The sequence below is a fragment of the Manis pentadactyla genome, chromosome 12 (genome assembly GCF_030020395.1).
Source record: "Manis pentadactyla isolate mManPen7 chromosome 12, mManPen7.hap1, whole genome shotgun sequence".
Lineage (NCBI taxonomy): Eukaryota > Metazoa > Chordata > Mammalia > Pholidota > Manidae > Manis > Manis pentadactyla.
Window position 1 is genome coordinate 26,407,259 of NC_080030.1, and position 24,427 is coordinate 26,431,685.

General features: G+C 37.6%; 1 protein-coding gene and 1 pseudogene across 1 annotated transcript; both read right to left on the reverse strand.

Moving 5' to 3' along the window:
* Positions 1-1,381: 1,381 nt before the first annotated feature.
* Positions 1,382-2,332, reverse strand: LOC130680122 (olfactory receptor 7A17-like). Its single transcript, XM_057490244.1, has one exon. It carries the CDS (start codon positions 2,318-2,320, stop codon positions 1,382-1,384), a length of 939 nt encoding a protein of 312 aa, XP_057346227.1. The 5' UTR covers positions 2,321-2,332.
* A 6,019-nt stretch (positions 2,333-8,351) lies between these two features.
* Positions 8,352-20,634, reverse strand: LOC130679791 (olfactory receptor-like protein OLF4; annotated as a pseudogene).
* Positions 20,635-24,427: the final 3,793 nt, after the last annotated feature.

Sequence of the window (24,427 nt, forward strand, 5' to 3'; positions counted from 1 at the left end):
TTTTAGTCATTGAAGTGTTGAGGGAGTGGGAGAATGACCTCCCCTGCCATTGCAGGAGAAGCAGCCTTATGGCCAAGGGCCTCTCGTTGACCAGATGGTCTCCTTTAGCCATGCCCACTGCATGTTGGGATGCAGAGTATGAGCCAATGACGTGGTTCAGGGTCTGAGTAAATGCAGCCTAATCCAAAATGGTGTTTCTTAATGAAAAAAAAATGTTTTCACATGCAGATATGCAAGTATTTGGCAGAGAACATAAGTACAAAAGCTCCAAAATGTGAATGCATTAGAGTGTCTGAGGAGTCATAAGGAGCCTAGAGAGGCTGGAGTCTGCTGAAGGTGGAGAAAGACCAGAGATAATGGGGCCAACTGGATGGGCTTTCCAGACCTCATCAGACCCAGAGTTTTGCCATGGTTAAGAAAGAATTTGGACGGGAGTGGATTTCATTTAGAAGAAGGTATCATATATGTAGGCATCACCACATGTTTTAAAGCAGAAATAGGAAGATAAGTCAATGAAAAAGCATACACTTGCAAGTGATCCTTCACCCACTGAATATACCCTCTTACACATAGACACCACAATCCATACATGAATGAGTAGATACACAACTTGGAAAAGAAATAACTTGTATAACAACTAAAGTATAACTTTAAATTTTGCTTCATCATATTTTAAATCTGATCTGACTTTAAGCTGTAAAATCAAACTTCTCAGTGAAGTTGCGTGTTCATGTAGACTCCAAGAGAAGAAAAATATGATAATTTTAGACAGAGACTTTGACAGGCATTGTGGAAAAGCTGAAAGAGAACAGGTCCTAATGAAGATTAAAAACACAGTGGCCAGGGATAAAGCACACTAGTGTGTTAAATTCTAGATTATCACGAAGAAGAGTTAAGATAGAGACCAACAAAGGAATGCCAGGCATATACGTGAATGCAGAGGTTTCAGATTTACCTTCATGATAAAATTATATAAACTGCCTTGGTCATCACATATTTTTCCATTGTAATAAAATGTATGGTGATTCTTTTAGAAAAATAAAATAAAAATTATTTGGTATATTTCATTTTAGAAAAATTACTTTAAAAATATTTGTTTCCACATGAGAAAAATGTAAATTACCATAATTCAGATGCATAGTTGGAAATAAATTTGGGAAGGTAAGAAAATAACAAAGGGAAAATGTGTTGTATATTAGAGAGAACAGAAAGCTGATAAACTGAGTTACATAAATTGAGTAGAGGCATTGAGGTCAAAGAAATGGAAATTCCAGGAAATAAATAGAACAATACTGATTCCATTTGCCTGGTCAGATAATCACACTTTCAGACACAGAGGCTCAGACCTCAGCAATCACAGACACTTCTTCAGTCCTAGGGTCTATTGACCCTCAGTTGACATCACAAAGAATCGTTTCAAAGCCCGTTTTATGTCCTTGTTCCTCAGACTGTAGACGAAAGGGTTCAGCATGGGTGTGACCACAGTGTACATCACTGAGGCTGCTGCACCTGAGTGTGAGCTCTGGGTAGCAGCTGAGCTAAGGTACACTCCTAGGCCTGTGCAATAAAATAAGGAGACAATGGAGAGGTGAGATGCACAGGTGGAAAAAGCTTTATACTTGCCCTGAGCTGATGAGATTCCATGTATGGAAGAAACTATCTTAGAGTAAGAATAAAGGATTCCAGCAAGGGGACCACCACCCAGCAACCCGGATAAAAAGTATATCACTATGTCATTGATAAATGTGTCTGAACAGGCCAGTTGGAGTATCTGACTGAGTTCACAGAAAAAGTGGGGAATTTCCAAGTTATCACAGAAGGGAAGACCCAACACCATTAAGCTTTGTAACAATGAATACAGGACACTCAGAATCCAGGACACCAGGACCAGCAGTCCACAGAGCCGGGTGTTCATGATGACCGTGTAGTTCAGGGGATGGCAGATGGCCACATACCGATCATAGGCCATCACAGTCAGAAGGAAGTCATCCATCCCTACAAAAAGTAGGAAAAAGTACATCTGACTGATGCAGCCTGCATAGGTTATGGCTTTGCTCTGGGTCTGTATGTTCAGCAGCATTTTGGGGATGGTGGTGGAGGTGAAGCAGATGTCCACAAAGGACAGGTTGCAGAGGAAGAAGTACATGGGTGTGTGCAGGTGGGAGTCTGAGCTGACAGCCAGGATGATGAGGAAGTTCCCAAACACAGTGATCAGGTACATGGAGAGGAAAAGCCCAAGTAGGAGGGGCTCCAGTTCTGGTTCTTCTGAAAATCTGAGGAGAAGAAATCCTGAAATACTTGTATCATTCTCAGGATCCATGTGCTGGAGGTGAGTACCAGAAAGTAGAAAAAAGGAATGACAATTTTCACATAATCAAGGGTTAGTAACCTAGAATAAGTGGTAACATTTATTTTATAACCAACAAGTTCATTTCCGTATTTAATGTATGGATGGCTCCCCTTTGGCCTCCCTAGTTCCTTCTCTATAGGAATTGCTTTTCCACTGCCATCCTGTTCCTCGACATAATGTGCACTATTGATTTATTAAGGGTATCTTTCTTTAATCTGAGCAATAGATATTGAATACATACCACATTCCAGGAACTGTCCAGAGTACAGTATGCTGGAAAATAAAACTCCCTACAATCCAGTGCTGGAAAAGGAGTAATAAAACAAAAATAATAATGTCACCCATCAGATGGTACAGGTGCTATGAAAAGGAAAGTATGCAAAATGGAGAGTTTAAATGGTTGTTATTTTTTACTGGGGATTCAGAAATGACCTGCAGCAAGGTTACAGGTTAACAGATGCATCAAAGAAGAATGATCAGGAGACACAGACTACCTGCGTGAGTGTGTGCCTGGCAGAGGGAATGGCCGGGGCAAAGGTCCTGAGGAAGGTGGTTGTTTAAGAGAGCCAAAGGCTCAACAGAAGCCAGTGTGTTGAGGGGATGGGCAAGGCGGAGAGTGATGAGAGATTCTGTCAGAGGATGATGAGGATGAGGGGGCCTCCTGGCTGCTGAGACTTCAAGGCCCAGGGAAGCCCTGTCTACCCAAGCCTCCTATCCAGCCATATAAATTTCTCCACATATCATGCAATTCCATTATTTTAACTGAATAACTTCTTCATATGATTTATACCTGTGTATATTATGTCTTGCAAACATTTTCATTTTTTGATATTATTTTTAAATTTATAATGAAGTATATTTGACATAAATAGTATATATTATGAGGTGTACAGCATAGTGATTTGACAATTATACACATAACTAAATTGTCACCATGATAAGTGTAGTTAATATCTGTCACTATATAAAGTTATTACTGTATTCCCTATATTGTACTTTTCATGTAAACTGATGCAGCCACTATGGAAAGAAGTATGAACAATTTCTCAAAATAAAATTAGGAGTACCATATGACCCAGAAAGCCCACTTCTGGAAATTTACATAAAGAGAAAAAAATCACTAATTCAAAAGGTATATGCACCTTCATGTTCATTGCAGCATCATTTTCAAAGATCATGATGTGGAAGCAACCTAAGTGTCCATCAATAGATGAGTAGATAAGGATGTGGTACATATACACAATGGAATATTATTAATCCATTAAAAGAGAAGTCCTGCCATTTTCAACAACATAGATGTACCTAGAGAGCATTATTCCCCGTGAAATATCAGACAAAAAGGTAAATACCATATGATTTCCCTTATATGTGCAATATAAATAACAAAACAAATGAACACAACAGAAATAGACTCACAAACTTAGAGAACAGACTGGTGGTTATCATAGGGTAGGGAGGTGGGAGAATGGGTGAAATAGGTAAAGGTAATGAAAAAGTAATAACTTCCAATTAGAAAATAAATTAGTCACATGGATAGAAGTATGGCACATGGAAAATAGTAATATTGTAATTTATTAATTTTTTCTATGTTGATGGACATTAACTATATTGTGGTTAGCATTTTGGATGTACATAATTCTCTACTCACTACATCTGAAACCAGTATACAGTTGTATATAAATTATACCACAATAAAATGTATTAAAAAAGAAAGTAAATGGCTAACTAACCCACAAACTATATGGCCTAACACAAAATGAAATAATCATAAAGTAATGCCAATTGGCATATGCATTTTAACTTATTAAATAGATAGTTTTCAAGTGGACACCCATAATGGAGAAGATACCCTGAAGTCTATGCCTCACTCACTGCTGGTGCAGGGATGTATTTGCAAGCATTTTTTTCCTCTCTGTATTTCTCATCAATATGGAAATAGTAAAAAATGCCTCATCATAAAATAAAAACAAATGTCCTTGTCTCACTGTATATGTCATAGCTAACAAACTATTTGACACACTGAAATAAAGGGACACTTGGGCTTGTGTTTTGCTATTAATTTAAAATGACACCTGACTTTGCTGAGTTCAATGTTCCCATCTCTTTCTTGCTTCCTGAATAATTACATCATTTTGTTAAACAAGTGAGCAGACAAGCACCAACCTCTCCATGCTGGGAACGAGGCTGCATTGACTCAGGTGACAGCCAATAGCTTTCCTGGCTTTCCTTCTCCCTGCCCCTTCCCTGCCGGCTAGGCTGGGCTCTCAGACTCACCTGGAAGAGCTCTCCGAGGAAGGTCTCCTGTGGAAGTCAGAATTCCTCCGTGGATGGCTGATGATGAAGACTGAAGCTTTGTCCTCAGATAAGACAGCAGGAAGGAGCCAAGCGTTGGTGCTCCAACCAGACTTACAATTCCAAAAGCCCAACCATGTCCTGTCCACGCCAAGGAGGCACATGCCCAGGGACAGCTGCAGTGATGTATATACTTCTCTCTATGTCTGCTCATTAGTCACTGCTTCCATTGTTAGTCCTGCCTCTGAGTACATCATGCCCTGTGGGACACAGGTCTAGACCTAGTGGAAAATTTTCTGTCAATTTACTATTCCCATGACCATATTAGAAGTCTAGTGAATCCTATTTTTTATTTCTCTTTGAATACTCCTGCTTTCCAGAGGTCTTGACTTTCAGTACCTGATCACATCCATGAGTTAAAGTTTCTACAAAATTTAGACTGAGGAGCTATCTGGATTAGGTCCCTCAAGGTATTGTCATATTGTAGGCCCACAACCCTTGGTAGTTACAAGAAAGTTTATATTTCCCTCTTCAGGGATGGGAAAAAGTATTTTACACTGATGTAAAACCTTGGGCTCCACACTTCTTGGCTCCAGGACACACTCACCAAATCAATAAGGATTTTCCTGCATATGTGAGAAATTGGTAATTGCCATTTAGTCCCACATTATGAAACTTTGTTGATTATACGAGGTCTGTTTATGTATGTATACCACTTAATGGGGTTTTTCAAAGGAGTGTGTTTATTTTTGCAGCTAAACACCTGGAAGTGGAAATGATGAGTCAAATAAGGTAATTGTATTTTTAATTTTTTGAGTAAACTCCATGATGTTTTTCACAGTGGCTGCAACCAATTCACATTCTTATCAACAGTGCATGAGAGTTTCCTTTGCTCCTCATTCTTGCCAACTCTTGTTATTTTTTGTCCTTCCGAAACTAGACGCTACAATTGGTATGAGGTGATATCTCATTTTAGTTTTGCATTTCCCTGATGATATGTGATGTTGTGCATTTTTTCATGTGCCTGTATACCTTTGGAAAAATCTCTATTCAGATAATTTGCACATTTTAACTGGATTGTTTATTCTTTTGGTGTTGAGTTGTATGAATTATTTATATATTTTGGATATTAGTAACTTATCAGATATATCTATCATTTGCACATAATTTCTCCCATTTGTGATCCCCTGAATGTGAAAGAGAAAGGCGGAATAGTTACAAGGAGGTGGATATTTTAAGCTGCTATATCGGTGGCTGTGAAGATGCAGAAAGGGCCAGGAGCCAAGGAAAGCTTGTTGGTGCTAGAAACTCAAATAGGAAAGGAAATGGATTCTCTTCTGGAGTCTCCAGAATGAAACCATTTTTTAGACATCTGGATTTTAGTCCACTGAGACTCATTCCATGTTCTGTCCTACAAGACATAAGAATATAAATTTGTTTCTTTAACACCCAGCCCAGTATGCTAATTTGTTATAGAAGCAACAGTCATACAATACACACATTTATCCAAAAAAATTTGTAGGAGAAAATTAAATCTTAGCCATTCACTTCATTCATTTTGCTTCCTTTGGGTAAAGGAATTTTGTGTGGAAATCTAACCTTAGTTAGAAGAAAAAACATAAGGCCAATTAGGAGTTTTTCTACAATGGGTAGCACATTGAATTCCCATTGTTTCTTTGTGTCTAAATTTCTAGTCCCTTAATTTCATGGTAATTTAATGATTCGTTATTTTAATTTCTATCCAACTGTGTCACAAATTACTTTTCAACATAAAATATTGGATTATTAAAGAGTCTGCATGTATCCATATATTTGTCTGTTTATTTGAAAGAAAATCATGTACAAATGCACACACATGTACTCCTTCCCCATGAAAGTGTTCTTGGACTTAGCAACATTTTGCAATATTTCATTTATGACTAACTACAAACACATGAATTAAGTTTATATCTCACATCACAATCATAAATATGGAAATAAAGGCAGAGTGATTACATTCTTTAAAATTACATAACAAAGCAATTATAGATTTGGGGTACTGCCTTGTATCACATGTAAATGAACCCATACAGCATGTACTATTAATTTTGTTAGTTTCTTAATTCAGCAAATTTTACAATTTAAATATGTGTAGCTACTTGTATATCACTACAGTCTGATAAATTATATATTTTTTAAATTCTAGTGATGCCTGTTTCATGGTAAGATCACAGGTAGCTGAGTCACACATTATCAGGTGTTGGAGATGTATCTTCTAACTAGGTAGGAAGCAATGTGTTATGTAGGGATATAAAACATAATTGGAATAAATCAAGGCCTTTCATACCTGATAAACTCATTTTTTAAACAAGAATATTACCCTACATATGTTAAGTAAAAATAATTGAAATAAATAGGCTCAAAACCAAGTGTGTAACAACCTACGACAATATCATGGGAAAAGCCTTGAAACAAAGCCTTTAACCACTATCTATGGTAGACATTCTGAGCAGTGAGTTGAATAAGAGAATAAAACCAGAAGACCAAATATAAAACAGTGTGTTTGTAGAGTAAATTCTTACATTGTGTTTTGATTTTAAGATGTCAGACAATAAGCGTTTGATTTCAGAGATATATATTTCATAAATACCCAACTCATACAGACATATTTCCAGCAGTGGGCCACAGCTAGTGAGTAAGGACTCAGACCACCCCAACCTTGAAGCTCCCCTTTTAGGAAAACCTGATTTAATTGATAGCAGACCTCCTCAGTGACCCTGCTCTTCTCTTCTTCCAGCCCTAATTCCACTCGGATGTTTTAAATGTGCCAATAAAAAATAAATCCCTGAAACCTTAGCCTCCGGCCCCTGGATCACAATATAGGCAGAGCCCCAAACAGTGGTCCATGCTCTCTTTCTGTCCCTGTACTCAAGCCCTTCCTGTGTGGGCATTGGTGGTGCTGTATACCCTCCAGGTTCTGTGAGTAATAAATCTGTTTCTTCCATCATGCCATGATTGTCATTGCAATTGTAGTAAGGGTCATGAGGGCTTGTCCAAAAATTTTGTCTTCAGACCAAAATAACAAGCAGTAGTCTGGACAAGAGCCCCAGGGATTCCCAGCCTATATAGCATCACCATCAATAGGCCGAGTCTTTAGTGACACAATAATAACATCCACATTCACAGTAACAGAACTGAAGGTATCAATGTAGAGAGAATGCTGGATACAGAGTTGTAAACTCTGCTTTCATATTTTCCTCTGGAAGGGATGATGTAATGGGAATTAGTAGCTAAGTATATATTTTTTGCTGTATGAGTAGTTTGATTCAACTATTCTATTGATAAAACAAGAACAAATTCATTACAATTATGTATAGAATAGAAGATATTATACTTAAGTAATCCATACTGTGCACAAAATGTAGCACAATTTCCAGATATTTCTGATCAAAGTTTCTAAAAATCTCTATGAAAGTAGGAAAAGGCACGAAGTGGACACTGTATGTGTAAAAGATGGAGAAAAAGAGTAATACAGTGGTTACTTAAGCTGCATAGAGGATTTGAATTCCAACAAAAGGAAATTCCAGGGAATAAACAGAAGGAGCAAGTTCTATTTTTACAATCTGATTAAAGCATCAAAATTTGAGGCTGGTAGGCTGGAAGCCCAGAAATCATGGGCACGGGTTTGGCCCAGCACAGTTAGCACTTTACTTCTTGCCATCCTAACAAATCATATAAAAGCCCCCTTTAAGTCTTTGTTCCTCAGACTGTAGATGAAGGGGTCCAGCACGTTTGTGACCATGGTGTATATCACTGAGACTGCTGCACTTGAGTGTGAACTGTGGGTAGCAGCAGAGCTAAGGTGCATGCCTAGGCTCGTACAAAAAAATAAGGAGACAATGGGGAGGTGAGATGCACAAGTGGAAAATGGTTTACACTTGACCTGAGCTGATGAGATTCCATGCACGAAGGAAACTATCTTAGAGTAGGAGTAAAGGATCCCAGTGAAGAGAGCAGCAGCCAGCAGCACAGCTGCAAGATACATCATCTGGTTATTAAAGAAAGCATCAGAACAAGCAAGTTGGAACATCTGATTGAATTCACAGAAGAAGTGGGATATTTCTACATCCCTACAGAAGGAAAGCTACAAAACCATTAAAGTTTATAACACATAATGCAGGGCACTAGTGATCCAGGACATCAGAAACAAGAGTCCACAGAGCCAGTGGTTAATGATGACTGTGCAGTTCAGGGGGTGGCAGATGGCCACGTAACATTCATATGTCATCACAAATAGGAGGGAGATGCCCAACCCTGAAAATATAAGGAAAAGGTACATCTGCGTGATGCAAATTGCATAGGCTATGACTTTTCTCTGGGTCTGGATGTTTAGCATCTTGGGGATGATGGTGGAGGTGAAGCAGATGTCCACAAAGGACAGGTTAGAAAGGAAGAAGTACGTTGGTGTGTGCAGGTGGGAGTTTGAGTTGACAGCCAGGAGGATGAGCAAGTTCCCAATCACAGTGATGAGTTACATGGAGAAGAAAAGCCCAAATATGTCGGACTACAGTCCTGGCTTCCCTGAAACTCTGAGAAGAATTTCTGAAATCCATTTGTCATTTCCTCATTCTTCACATTGTCTGATTGACTGCCAGAAAAGAGAGAACAACATCATTCATTTTTACACACAAAGTACTACTCACAAAGACTGCTACAATCTACATTTTTCTAGTAAGAAATTAATATCATACTTTGCATATGGGTCAGTGCCCTTGCAGAGATCCATCCCCCAAATTCATCTCTGATTAGGCACTTTTATCCCACTACCAACATTCCCCCTAGATGTTATGCATTTGAAGAAGATGTGTTGAGTGTCATATATGCTCCAGCAACCATCTAAGCCATGATTACAGGGTGCTGACAAACAAAAGCCCCTAAAAGCCAATGATGGGGAAAAATATAAGCAAATAAAATATTATGTAATATTTCAGATGGTGACATGAAATATTATGTAATATGTCAGATGGTGACAAGTGGTATGAAGAAACAAAAGCAGGTTTAAAGGAGAGAGTGGATAGAAGTTTTATTTTTGTTGGTGTTTAGAAAAGACTTGCAAACAAGGTGACATCTGAACAGAGATCTCAGGATGAGAGGTCAAGAATGCAAATTTATGGGGAAGTGTGTGCCTGGCAGAGGTAATGTTTAATTCAAAGGCCCTGAGAACTATATTATTTCAGCTATTCAAGTCTAAAAATGGAAGCAAGTATGGGAATGAGTAATTAGAGTGAGAGTGATTAAAGATGCAGTCACACAGTTTCAAAGAAAGGGGTTATTTGCTCTTGGATAAAATTGGAGACATAGGGATCCACTCTCCCAAACTACATACCTCTTCTACTTTATAAAGCTGGTTTCAAAGGCTTCCTGTACATTGAAATAGATCCCCTCAAAACCATCTGTTGTTTTTGTTCTAGCCACTATAGTGTAAAGGTCAATTTGAATATATGAGCCCATATAACCTGCTCTGAGGACTGTTTTCACTACACAAGGTGCACATATGCATGCACGCACACACACACATTGCAGCCTGGGCTATGCTTTTACCATACCTTTCTCACCTACAGCCCCTGTGATTAAGCTAAGATTGGATATAGTCAAGCTGGCCAGATTAGTCATCATTCCCATAAAGGATGCAGAAATGGGACCAGAAATTTCAATTAATAGGCTTCCTATGGCCAAATAAAATTGAGGAACCAGTTGGTATGCTCATTTTTTGCCATGGATTTAAAGAAACATAAGAAAACTCTTCAATAAGCATAATGAGGGAAGGAGGAAAGGAAGGAGGGAGAAAGAAACAGAGAAACATGAAATGGGCAACAACAGAGTTGGGAAAAAAAATCTGCTGGTTCAGGGGTCCCTAAGAAACTGCAAGAAAGAAAAATAATCCTTGGTTCTGGTAACACTCCAACTCTTATTATATCTAACTGTTCAGCAAAATATTAATAGAGCAAAAATAAATTTGGCCAGAAGACAAAGAATTGCTACCTTTAGGGTGTCAATCATGTTAAGATTGAACTTGCCAAAAGGAAACAAATGCTGACAAAATTAACCAATTTTGCCAAAGGAAATATACACAGTTCAACAAATGTTGGACACATTATTTATGAGGCAATGGAAGATGTGTTTTCTGTGCCTATTCCATATTTATTTGACCAATTGGATTTTATTTTTTATTGAAGAATAGTAGATAAACAATATATTGGTCTTACATGATCTAATAGGGGGTAAGGTTTTCTTACAAGGTATTTTTTCTCAGTTTTTCCTGTGAGTTGTGTTTTTATCTCTTTTTGCACACATGAAAAAAGAACACTCTAAATCCCAGTTCTGGTTTTTGTGCAAAACGAAAAATCATCTCAAGGACATGCTCTATAACATTCTACCTACACCAGGGCACCCCATTAGCTAACCCAGAAAAATATTCTTAAGATTTATGACTGAGGCTGTAGTGTTGTACACACATTTATAATATTGAGATGTGAATTCTCCATTATGATGCAAAATCAATGGAGCAAGGTTTTCACTTGCAATGTTCATGGCACTTTTTCAAAATGGCATATGATTATGATCACTTAAAAGGAAACAAATTTAAGAAAATGAGTATTTATAACATCAGAGAATTATAGAGACATGAAACCAGTTAGAGTGATTTCATGTGACTGTATTATACAAAAATTACTAAACTTAAATAGTAATAATTTGATAATAATCATCATGGATTAATAATGACAGGTTAAATTTCCCAAGGCTTGGAAATAAAAGAACATGACAGAAGGACCTTTAAAATTCAGAGGAAGCAGTATCTACATTATAATTTCACCTTATACAAAGATATATGGATTCAAATATGTTCATAGATGGGAAAGGTGACTTTCCTTCAAATGTAAGTAAAAATGCCTTTTAGATGATTGGTGAAAATGATACAATTTTAGAAATACATCTTTACAAAATTCAAAAAGGTACAATCAGGAAGACCAAAGATGTGAAAATAAGTTACAAACATGTACAAAGTTTAATTTATTAGCACTAAGTACACCAAAGAACATTTCTTTTCCTTTGTTTATAGGAAGGATTTGAGTGAAAAATATTAAAATGAAAACTGACATTTTAAGTAAGAAAAAATAAAAAGCAATGGAGAAAACACATATGGATGAGTGATTGATGTGGCCCAACACAACTAACACATATTCACAGTTCCCCAAATACGCAACTTATTCATGCCTAATCGAAGTCAATGGTAAATTCAAAGTTGATGACAAAACTCCACTTCCTTCTTTCAAAGAATACATCCAAGACAGGAATAAAAGCACTCTGAGAGCCCTATACATGTGTAGAGAGCTTGCACAATTTACAATACAGAAACAAATGAACATGCCCACATATATATTCTTCTTCACAGCTCATGATATATTTGCAAAGTAAATCTTTTTAGCATATGATATTAAAAAAAATTAAGATATCATTGATATACAATCTCATTAAGGTACCACATGAGCAATATTGTGGATTCAACATTCACCCGTGGATTCAACATTCACCTGTATTATCAAGTCCCCCCAACCCCATTGCAGTCACTGTCCATCAGCGTAGTGAGATGCTATAGAGTCACTACATTTCTTCTCCATGCTGTACTGCTTTGCCTGTGACCTACTTATATTATGAGTGCTAATTATAATTCCCCTTAATCCCCTTTTCCCACCCTCCCTGCCAGTCTTCCCCAGCCCCTTCCCTTTTGGAACTGCTAGTCCCTTCTTGGAGTATGTGAGACTGCTGCTGTTTTGTTCCTTCAGTTTCTGCATACAACATTTTTGTTCAGATAAAATTTCCTTTAGGGAACACTCAAGAGTGAAAGAAAATAATGTCAAATGAATGTCTCGTGAACTGATGTTGCAAGGTGGTATTTGCAAGCAATACACTGATCTTTACCTAACATCAATATAGAAACATTTGCAAAGATGCACCACCTCAAAACTAAAAAGGAAATGCCATCAGAGGACTGGACATCCCTCCACAACTAATCCTTTATTTTCCTACTCACTTTAACTGCAAAACTCCTTGAATTTGTTCAACTTTTCCTGAAAGCATTTTCTGCCTCCTCTTTCTTTCTCTAACTGGGCTTCCATCACATAAAAGTCAACAATGATCCATGTGTTGAGTTCAACATTCACTTCTCTTTTTAGCATTGTAAATAATTTGTTCAGTTAACCAAGCAAGCAAACAAATGTAACAATCTCTCTTGGTTTGGTCTAGGCTGGTGGCTCTCATTGTCTTCAGGTATATTTTGCTTGGTTTTGATTACCTCTGACCCGTTCTCGAATTACCTGCTGGACTCTTGTTGGACTCACCTGGTTGGGATTCCTGAGAGGAAGGTCTCTTGAGTAGAAATCCAAACTCCTCCTGAATGGCCAATGATGGAGACTGAAGCTCTCTCTCAACAAGACAGTGGGAGGGCATGAAAAATCAGTCCCAGAGCCAAATTTAAAACTCAAAAGCAATAAACAGATCCTGTCTCGTCCAATGTGGCACATGATGAGGATCTGGAGCAGAGATATTTACAGCTCCCTGTCTGCTCATTAGGCACATTTCTCTGTTGTAACTCCAACCCCTTAAGCATGATTCCGCTATGGGACAATGGTCAGGACAGAAAGGAAAGTTTTCTTTGAGATTCTTGTTTCCCAATATACCAGGTGAAAATTGAGAGAATTTTGTTTTTATTAGTCTTTCCTTATAAACTCTTTCGGCTTCCAGACTTCTAAGCTGTAGCAATATAAAACAACCCTGTTTAAATTTTTTTCCCAAAATGTAAGCGTGAGAAACCTGGCTGTATTTCATTCAGTTAATCTTCAAGATACTGACTTGTGGTGGAGACACAGTCCATAATACCTATACTAAGTTGATCCTTTTCCATTTCAAAAAATGTGGGGAGCTGTGTTTCTTGACTTTAAACCTTGGCTTAATTACACAGTTGACAAAACAATAATGAACTTCAAGTTTATGTCAAAAGTTATGAGCTGTCATTTCATTTCTCATTGTGAGCTATTAACCATAAGGAGTACATTTAGATTTTTGGCACTACAATCTGAACTTGAAATAGGAAAGTAAATAGTTTCTTCCCTGTAGTCTCCATAAGGAACCCAGACCTGCAAACATCTTGAATTTTTCTCAAGGAAACTAATTTCAGTCTTCCAGTCTTCACAACTTTAAAAGCATAAATATGTTCATTTAAATTATTCGTGTGGTGATTTTACATTAACATAGTAATTGAATACATACATTTATCCAATAAAATTTAGTTCAGGAAGTTGAGTCCATGCTTCTCAATTATGATTCTCATTTAGAATATCCTGGGTGAAGGCATTTTGCATTGTAATCCTACCTAAAGCAGTAGAAGGAATATAAAATCAGGCTGGATATATACAGCCTCTTTGGCTGGTAGAGAATTTCACATTGCACAAATGTGAATAACTTCAGATTGTCATGCCTCTGAGGAATTAAGATAGGAAAATAATATTTCAACTTAAAAATGTTATGTCTTGTTTAATTCAAATCTTTTTCCTCAGTTTCTACATTCTTTTAATTTCATGTTAATTCATGAAATTCTTTGCATATCTATCCTTTTCAACTTTACTGTTTCTTACAACATAATATATGAGATTTTAAATGAGTCATACTTGTGTATCCATTTATATAAAAGTTTATTTGAAATAAAGTTGTGTACAAATAAACACATAAGTATATACCCACAGCTATACCTGAGAATGTTTTCTCAGATATCAACAAAACATATCCACACATTTCACTTATTTCTTACATTTGCCTGAGTTTATGTTTACTGTCCCCATATCCCTTTAGAAATATGGAAGTCAAGGCTCTGGTTTATTACAGTTTTAACAATTAAGAAAAAAAGCCATCAAAGTTTCTTGTTAAAAAGCATTCTCTTCGATGATATACAAGTAGAAACATGCAGCATATTTCGTAATTTTGTGTGGCTTCGTTTATTGATCTAATTGTATGTGTTAATTATGTGCAGTTTTATAGCATGTAATTATACTATAATACATTAGTCAGAAGGAAACAAATGTATGATATGTTGATCAGTGTAATATGTAGAGAACAGGTAGCTGATTCACACTGAGCAGCAAAGGAGATATGTCCTCTAAGTGGGAAGAAAGTAGAGTATTTTATATGGATGTAGGAACAGAATAAGTAAATTAAAGCAATTCACAGTTGATACTTGGTGGGTAAATGGCAGAATTTCCAGTATCTCCTGCCTGGCCTTAGTCTATTTACATATCAACAGGTGGAAGTTTAACACTGCAGACCCTCCCATTGATACAGGGAAATGGGTTGAGAAAAAATGTCCATTCTCTCCTCCCCTCCATTCCTGGTATGGAATTGATCTTGCACTTGCCAGTCTCCAAGGATCCACCCATGGAGTTCCCACCAGAAAGTGTGGGCAAAGCAGAGCATGAGCTGTGGCCAGAGGAGCTGGATGGAGCCAGGTGTGGGTAGCTACTCTAAGGAATAGAAGTCTTTCTCCCAACCCAACTTTTCCCTTCACTTATTTCAGTTTCACTGGTTTCATAGAGGACTCGCCCTGGGCCAGGAGCACCATTCACCCCCAGAGCTACAATACTCCTCTTTTCTGTAAAAAAGAAGATAAAATTGCATATAAAAATAGAGTTAAATAATCTTAACTGATAGCTAGGGTAATGAGAAGGCTTTGAAACACAGTGATCATGGAGAGGAAAAGCCCAAATGGAAGGGGCTGTAGTTCTCATTAATGTGAAAGTCCCAGAAAAAGAAAGTCTTGAAATATCTGTATAATTACCTGATTCTATATTGAGGAGATGAGTACCAGAAAAGAGGAAAATAACAGGACTAATTTCCTACAAATTTTCATTACTCACTTATTTGAAATGCTATGAATTTGTTTTCTAGTCATAAAATTAATTTAAAAATTTGACATATACACCTGATCCCCTTTATGGGACTTCCATACTTGCCACTACTGCTATTGATCTTTTTCTCATTCAGCTTTTTCTCTAAGTGGTCCTGTATATTGCAGTTTTAATGAGAAATTCATCATTGTTTCAAGAATATAAACTGAGTGCTGTCATGTTAAGCACTGTCTAGGCACATAGCATGAAGAACAAAAGTACTTATAATCCAATGATAATAAATGAATATATAAGCAAATAATAATATCATATAATACTTTAAAATGTTGTAGGTGTTATTGAGAAAGGGCAGGTAAATGGGATGTGGTTCATGCCATTGGAAAATCGACTTAGCTTGTAAAAAAAACCCAGCTTATCCTCTTTTTTTATTTTTTTATTATTTTGGTATAATTACTCTACAATTACATGAGGAACATTAAGTTTACTAGACTCCCCCCATCACCAAGTACCTCCCACATACTCCATTACATTCACTGTCCATCAGCATACTAAGATGCTGTAGAATCACTACTTGTCTTCTCTGTGTTGAACAGCCCTCCCCGTGCCCCACCCCACATTATACATGCTAATCTAAGGCCCCTTTTCTTACCCCTCTTTATCCCAACCTTCCACTCATCTTCCCCAGTCCTTTTCCCTTTGGTAACTGTTAGTCCATACTTGGGATCTGTGATTCTGCTGCTGTTTTGGTCCTTCAGTTTTTTTCTTGGTTCTTAAACTCCACAGATGAGTGAAATCATTTGATACTTGTCTTTCTCTGCCTGGCTTATTTCATTGAGCATAATACCCTGTAGCTCCATCCATGTTGTTGCAAAGGGTAGGATTTGTTTTCTTCTTATGGCTGAATAATATTCCATTGTGTATATGTACATCATCTTTATCCATTCATCTACTGATGGACACTTAGGTTGCTTGCAATTCTTGGCTATTGTAAATAATGCTGCGATAAACAAAGGGGTGCATATGTCTTTTTCAAACTGGGCTGGTACATTCTTAGGGTAAATTCCTAGGAGTGGAATTCCTGGGTCAAATGGTATTTCTATTTTGAGCTTTTTGAGGAACCTCCATACTGCTTTCCATAATGGTTGAACTAATTTACATTCCCACCAGCAGTGTAGAGGGTTCCCCTTTCTCCACAACCTTGCCAACATTTGTTGTGGTTTGTCTTTTGGATGGTGGTGATCCTTACTGGTGTGAGGTGATATCTCATTGTGCTTTTAATTTACATTTATCTGATGACTAGCGATGTGGAGCATCTTTTCATGTGTCTGTTGGTCATCTTAATTTCTTCTTTGGAGAACTGTCTGTTCAGATACTGTGCTCATTTTTTAATTGGATTATTTGCTTTTTGTTTGTTGAGGTGTGTGAGCTCTTTATATATTTTGGATGTCAACCCTTTCTTAGATCTGTCATTTATGAATATATTCTCCCATACTGTAGGATGCCTTTTTGTTCTGTTGGTGGTGTCCTTTGCTGTACAGAAGCTTTTCAGCTTAATAGAGTCCCACTTGTTCATTTTTGCCTTTGTTTTCCTTGCCTGGAGAGATAGGTTCATGAAGAAGTTGCTCATATTTATGTCCAAGAGATTTTTGCTTATGCTTTATTTTTTTCTAAGAGTTTTATGATTTCATGACATACCATCAAGTCTTTGATCCATTTCGAATTTACTATTGTGTATGGGGTTAGACAATGATCCTGTGTCATTCTCTTACATGTAGCTGTCCAGTTTTGCCAACACCAGCTATTGAAGTGGCTGTCTTTTCCCCATTGTATGTCCATGGTTCCTTTATCGTATATTAATTGACCATATATATTTGGGTTAATATCCGGACTCTCTTCCTTTTCCACTGGTCTGTGGCTCTGTTCTTGTACCAGAACCAAATTGTCTTAATTACTGTGGCTTTATAGTAGAACTTGAAGTTGGGAAGTAAGATCCCCCCTGCTTTATTCTTCCTTCTCAGGATGGCTTTGACTATTCGGGGTCTTTTGTGGTTGCATATGAATTTTAAAACTATTTATTCCAATTCGTTGAAGACTGCTCTTGGTATTTTGATAGGGATTGCATTGAATCTGTAGATTGCTTTAGGCAGGATGGCCATTTTGACACTATTAATTCTTCCTAGCCAAGAGCATGGGATGAGTTTCCATTTGTTAGTGTCCTCTTTAATTTCTTTTAAGACTGTCTTGCAGTTTTCAGGGTATAAGTCTTTCACATCCTTGGTTAGGTTTATTCCAACATAGTTTATTCTTTTTGATGCAATTGTGAATGGAATTTTTTTCCTGCTTTCTCATTCTACTAGGTCATCATTAGTGTATAGGAATATCACAGATTTCTGTGTGTTAATTGTGTATCCTGCACTTTGCTGAGTTCAGATGTTTGTTCTAGTAGTTTTGGAGTGTGGAGTCTTTAGGGTATTTTATGTACAATATCATGTCATCTGCAAATAATGACAGTTTGACTTCTTCTTTACCAATCTGGGTGCCTTGCATTTCTTTGTTTTACCTGATTGCTTTGGCTTGGAACTCCAGTACTATGTTGAATAACAGTGGGGAGAGTGGGCATTCCTGTCTTGTTCCTGATCTTAGAGGAAAAGCTTTCAGCTTCTCATTGTTAAGTAAAATGTTGGCTGTGGGTTTGTTATATATGGCCTCTATTATTTTGAGGTACTTTCCCTCTATACCCATGTTGTTTAGAGTTTTTATCATGAGTGGATGTTGAATTCTGTTGAATGTTTTCAGCATCTATGGAGATGATCATGTGGTTTTTGTCCTTCTTTCTGTTGATGTGATGGATGATGTTGATGTATTTTCGAATGTTGTACCATCCTTGCATCCCTGACATGAATCCCACTTGTTCATGGTGTATGATCCTTTTGATATATATTTAAGTTTGATTTACTAATATTTTGTTTATATTTTTGCATCTATGTTCATCAGGGATATAGGTGTGTAATTTTCTTTTTTGGTGAGGTCTTTGCCTGGTTTTGGTATTAGAGTGATGCTGGCTTCATAGAATGAGTTTGGAAGTATTCTCTCCTCTACTACTTTTTGGAAAACTTTAAGGAGAATGGGTATTATGTCTTCTCTATATGTCTTATAAAATTCAGAGGTGAGTCTATCTGGAATGGGGATTTTGTTCTTGGGTAGTTTTTTTATTATCTATTGAATTTCTTTACTGGTAATTTGTCTGTTTAGATTTTCTGTTTCTTCCTTATTCAATCTTGGAAGGTTGTATTTTCTAGGAAGTTTCCCATTTCTTCTAGGTTTTCCAGCTTGTTAGCATTTTGATTTTCATAGTATTCTCTAATAATTCTTTGTATTTCTGTGGGGTCTTTCATGATATTTCCTTTCTCTTTTCTGACTCTGTTGATGTGTGTAGATCCTCTTTTTCTCTTCACATTTTTCCATTCACATTTAGGGTGATTATTGAAAGATATGTACTTATTGCCATTGCGGGGTTCAGATTCATGGTTACCAAAGGTTCATGTGTAGCTTCTTTATTATCTTATTGTCTAACTTAACTCACTTCTTAAGCTATTATAAACACAGTCTGATAGTTCTTTATATTTTCTCCCTTTTTAATCCTCCTCCTCTATTTATATGTTAGGTGTTTTATTTTATACCCTTTTGTGCTTCCTTTGACTGCTTTTGTGAATAGTTGATTTTATTTTTTTCACCTTTATTTAGTATTTGGTTGGTCTGCTTTCTTTTGTGTGATTTTATTTTCTCTGGTGACATTTATTTAGCCTTAGGGGTTCTTCCCTCTAGAGAAGTCCATTTAGAATATCATGTATAGGTGGTTTGTAAAAGGCAAATTCCCTCAACTTTCGCTTGTCTGGGAATTGTTTAATCCCTCCTTCATATTTAAATGATAATCGTGCTGGATACAGTATTCTTGGTTCAAGGCAATTCTGTTTCATTACAATAAATATATCATGCCTTTCTCTTCGGGTCTGTAAGGTTTCTGCTGAGAAGTCTGATGATAGCCTGATGGATTTTCCTTTGTTGGTGATCTTTTTTCTCTCTCTCTCTGCCTTTAATACTCTGTCCTTGTCTTTGACCTTTGCTATTTTAATTATTATGTGTCTTGGTGTTGTCCTCCTTGGGTCCCTTGTGTTGGAAGATCTGTGGGCTTCCATGGTTTGAGAGACTATTTTCTCCCCAGTTTGGGAAATTTTTAGCAATTATTTATTCAAAGACACTTTCTATCCCTTTTTCTCTCTTCTTCTTCTGGTTCCCCTATAAGTGAATATTCTTCCATTTGGATTGGTCAAACAGTTCTCTTAATATTCTTTCATTTCTGGAGATCCTGTTATATCTCTCTGCTTCAGCTTCTCTGTGTTCCTGTTCTCTGATTTCTATTCCATTAACGGTCTCTTACACCTCATCCAGTCTGCTCTTAAGTCCTTTCCAAGATTGTTTTATTTCTGTATTCTCCCTCCTAATTTGGTCCTTTAGCTTTTGCACATTTCTCTACAAGTCCATCAGCATGGTTATGACCTTTATTTTGAATTCTTTTTCAGGAAGATTGGTTATATCTGTCTCCCAAGGCCCTCCCCTCTTGGGGGTTGTCTGGGTGATTCTGGACTGGACACAATTCTGCCTTTTCATGGCAATAGAGGTAGTCGCAGGCAGGTAGCATGTGTGTTACCTGAGAAAACAAAGTCCCTTCCTGCTTGCTGGTCACCCTGCCCTTCTCCTCTGCCTGTGTCAGTTACCTGCATAACTGAAGCAGCCCTCAGGGCAGCCCAGAGCCCTGCGGGGAGTGGAAGGCATGCCGGGTGTGCTCTTCTGCAAGAACAGCACCCTTTCATGCCCTGTCCCATCTTTGTCTGTGCCGGGCAGCTGCTCACAGGCGGTGGCCCCAGAACTGGCCCATGTGGCTGTGTGCCCGGATGAAAATCTGGGCGGCTGCTGTGAGTTCGCCCACTCCCAGGCTGCTCTGCCGCTGTTGCAGGGCCATACCAGAAGGGGAATGAACCGCAGGCTGCTTATGGCCATGAGGGGCTTCAGAGCTGCACTGCCTCTCAGGGGTTTAGGGTGCCTGAAATTCCTCAGTATTCCCAGCCTTCTGGGCCGAGTGTCCCAGGACGATTTCATCAGCTGCAAGGCTCCTGTCTCCTTAAGTCTTTCAAAAAGCACTGGCTTTTCTTTTGTCTCAGGAGAAAAGGGTGTGGGGACCCGCTCACAGATTTTACTATTCCGTTTACCTAATATCCAGCACACCATGCACTGTGTGTCTGTGCTCCCTGTGTGAATTTCCAGGACTGGGTATTTAGCAGTCCTGGGCTCCCACTCCTTCCATGCTCTGACTCCTCTCCTCCCACCTGTGGGCTGGGGTGGGGGTTGCGCTTGGATCCCACAGAGCCACATCTTGTATCTTACCCCCTTCATGAGATGCCGAGTTCTCGCAGATGTAGATGTAGTCTGGCTCTTGTACTATATCCTCTGGTCTTTCTTTTAAAATAGTTGTATTTGTTGTATTTTCAAAAATATATATGGTTTTGGGAGATTTCTGCTGCTCTAGTCACGCCGCCATCTTGGCTTCTCCTCCCCAGTTTATTCTTTAACTTAATCTATATGCCATTCTTTACCTTCCAGCCCCTTAACCAGTTAATTAACTTTGTAACCTGGATGAGATAGACCTCCAAAATATAAATGAACCTCTGTGGATCAATAATGCAGTGATCAGGATTAATATAGTCACCTATTCTTAAGGTAACCCTATTCTTAAGATAAAATTGCAAAGGAATGAAGAATCACCTGTATGCATTATGCCTTTTGCAAAACCCTATCCAAAAGGCCATATAAAACTCCAAACCCTTAAGCCTCAGTGTGCCTCCTCTCTTTGGTTGCCTGAACTCACATCTGACTGTGTATTGTCTTTTAAAATAAACTATCTTGCTGCATAAGCTTGTTGCACTTGGTCTCTGAAATCTTTTCCATGACAAAGACAGGTACTCACCAACTTCTCCCTCTAGTCATAAATGTGTTTTTTACTTTGCTGTTTCATTCAGCTTTCTAATCTTAATACATTACTTCTCTCTCTCTCCCTGTTTTATTTCAGACCATTAAAGAAGTGGAAGTTCTCAGAACATAATCTCACTCTACCCAGTGCTTTGTGTCTGTCCACAAATTCTGAGGTGGTAGGGATATAGTTCCCTCACTATACAAATCAAGCAGACACTGGTTGTCAAGTGATCCTGATTTTAGGAGTGGACAGGGATTTTCCCTATGTGAAGCCGGAGTTCAATGAACTTTCCTTTTCTCCTTCTGATCTTACTTGCTCTGTACTGCCTGTATGGATGCTGACATTTGTTTCTACTCTTGCTTCAATGAGTTCCTTTCCTTCTGGCAATTTTCAGACTTCATCAATCAAGAAGTATTTCCCAATCATAGTCAGGATACCTTCCCAAACTGAGTTGAGGTTTCACCGAGTCTCCAGGGAGATGTATTCTCTGATGCAGCTACCAGAAACATTATGAAGGAGAGAAATTAAAGGATGAAGGAGTGAATTTGGTATTCTAATTTTAGTTTGTGCTTAGGTAGAATCTAAAACAAGATCACACAGAACAGAAACTTCAAGAGAAAGAGGGAGATGAAAGGCATTATAATATCTAATTAGACATAGGACAGTTTTTAATGCAAAATAGATAACATGTAGAATATCAAATCAAACACAACTAAGGGGCAATTATAATAAACTGCTGTTTTTATTTTTGGCATATCAGCTTATATTCAAGAAGAACAATAATTATTCTGATATTCAAATTTCAGGTAACTTTATTAACAAGCAACTATATTGAGATTCTCTTCTAGGTAACTAAGTGGGTGTGAAAGGACAAACATGTTTGTGCAGAAAAACTGGTTGCTTATGAACCACATGACTGGGCAGATATCAAGCCACCTTGAGAACTATGCTCTGATCATGAACTTGGAAGAGAGTTTCATAAGCATGAAAGAGAGTTGAAATGGGTGAAATTGACCCTGCACCAAAACCCTATGTCTCAATTATTGCATCAAGTATGTCAGCTAAAACTAAATTTATTTGAGTAAGCAACAATTCTCATTTTTATTTTTAGTTATAGTTACAATGGTACATTGCACCACAGGTTAAACACTTTTATGTTAATTTGCAATTTACTGCAACATTATTGACTAAAAACCTGTAATTTTGGTCTATAGCCCATTAGGTTTAAAATATAGATACACAATTTGTAGCTACTAGTATGAAATTGGGAAACACTGGTCATGGAATTATAAAACGGTAGTGAAATATCTGTTCATACTTAGCCCATACTGATCACAGAGTATATATGAGAAGCTGCTCAGAGAGTGAGTCATCAGAATGTTGTAGGAGAAGAGGCCCTTTCTCTTACCTCTCCATAGCAATGATAATTGGCCCATCCATCGGTTCTTAAAGAGTCATCATGGTTTGCTATCTTGTCAAGTCCCCACTGTTTAATTCTCAGTCCTTTCTTTAATAGAGTTTTCAGTAATAAGGTTTCAGTTTATATATTTTTATTGAAGTACAGTTGACATACAATCTTATATTTTTCAAATAGAAGGCACAGTGGTTTAACAGTTACCCACATGACTTACTGTCTGCCAACATAGGAAGATGTTACAGAGTCTTTGGTTATATTGTCTATGCTGTGCTACCGTCCATGTGACCCACTTATATTATGACTCAGAATTTCCATGCCTCTTTACCCCCTTCACTCTTTCCACTCATCCCTCCCTGCATGTTAACCACAAGTCACTTCTGTCTGTATCTACTTCTGTTTTGTTATTTTTGTTTTTAGGTTCCACAAATAAGTGATTTCATATGATATTTGTCTTTCTCCACCTGGCTTATTTCACTGAGCATAATACCATCCAGATCCATCCATGTTGTTGAAAATGGCAGGATCCCTTTCTTTTAATGGCTGAATAATAATCATTTGTGTGTATGTACCACACCTTCTTTATCTATTTTTCTATAAATGGACACATTGGTTGCTTCCAAATCTTTGCTATTGTGAACAATGTGGCAATAAACATAGAAGTGCATATGTTTTTTAATCAAGGATTTTGTTTTCTTCAGGCAAATTTATAGAAGAGGAAATATGAAACATATGGTATTTCTATTTTTAGCTTTTGGAGGAACAGCCATATTACTTTTGATTGTGGACTGTACCAATTTACAGCCATCCCACCCACCCACAAATGCCTTCCCTTTAGTAACTACGAGTCACTTCCCAGTGTCTATGAATCTACCGCTGTTTTGCTAGCAGTGTTTTGCTCTGTTTTATATTCCACAAATAAATGAAATCATATCATATTTGCCTTTTTCTGCCTGGCCTATATCACCGAGCATAATGCCCCCAGATCCATCCATGTTGCAAATGGCAGGACTTCTTTCTTTTTTATTGTTGAATAATATTCCATTGTGTATATGTACCAAGTCTTCCTTATAATCTCTGTGGACACTTTGGTTACTTCCATATTTTGGTATTGTAAATAATCTGGCTATTAATATAGGGGGACATGCATGTTTTTGAATCAACGATTTTCTTTTCTTTGTGTAAATTCCTAGAAATGGAATTACTGGGTCATATGGTGTCTCTATTTTTATCTTTTTGAGGAACCTACGTACTGTTTTCCACAGTGGCTGTACCTATTTACACTCTTACCAATAGTACACGAGGTTTCCCATTGTTTGACATCCTCACTAACACTTATTATTTCTTATATTTTGGATAGTGGCAATTTTTACTGGTATGAGGTGATATCTCACTGTGGTTTTTATTTG

Coding starts and splice junctions, on each gene's coding strand:
- LOC130680122 (XM_057490244.1), bottom strand. CDS start 2,320: ATGGATCCTGAGAATGATACAAGTATTTCAGGATTTCTTCTCCTCAGA.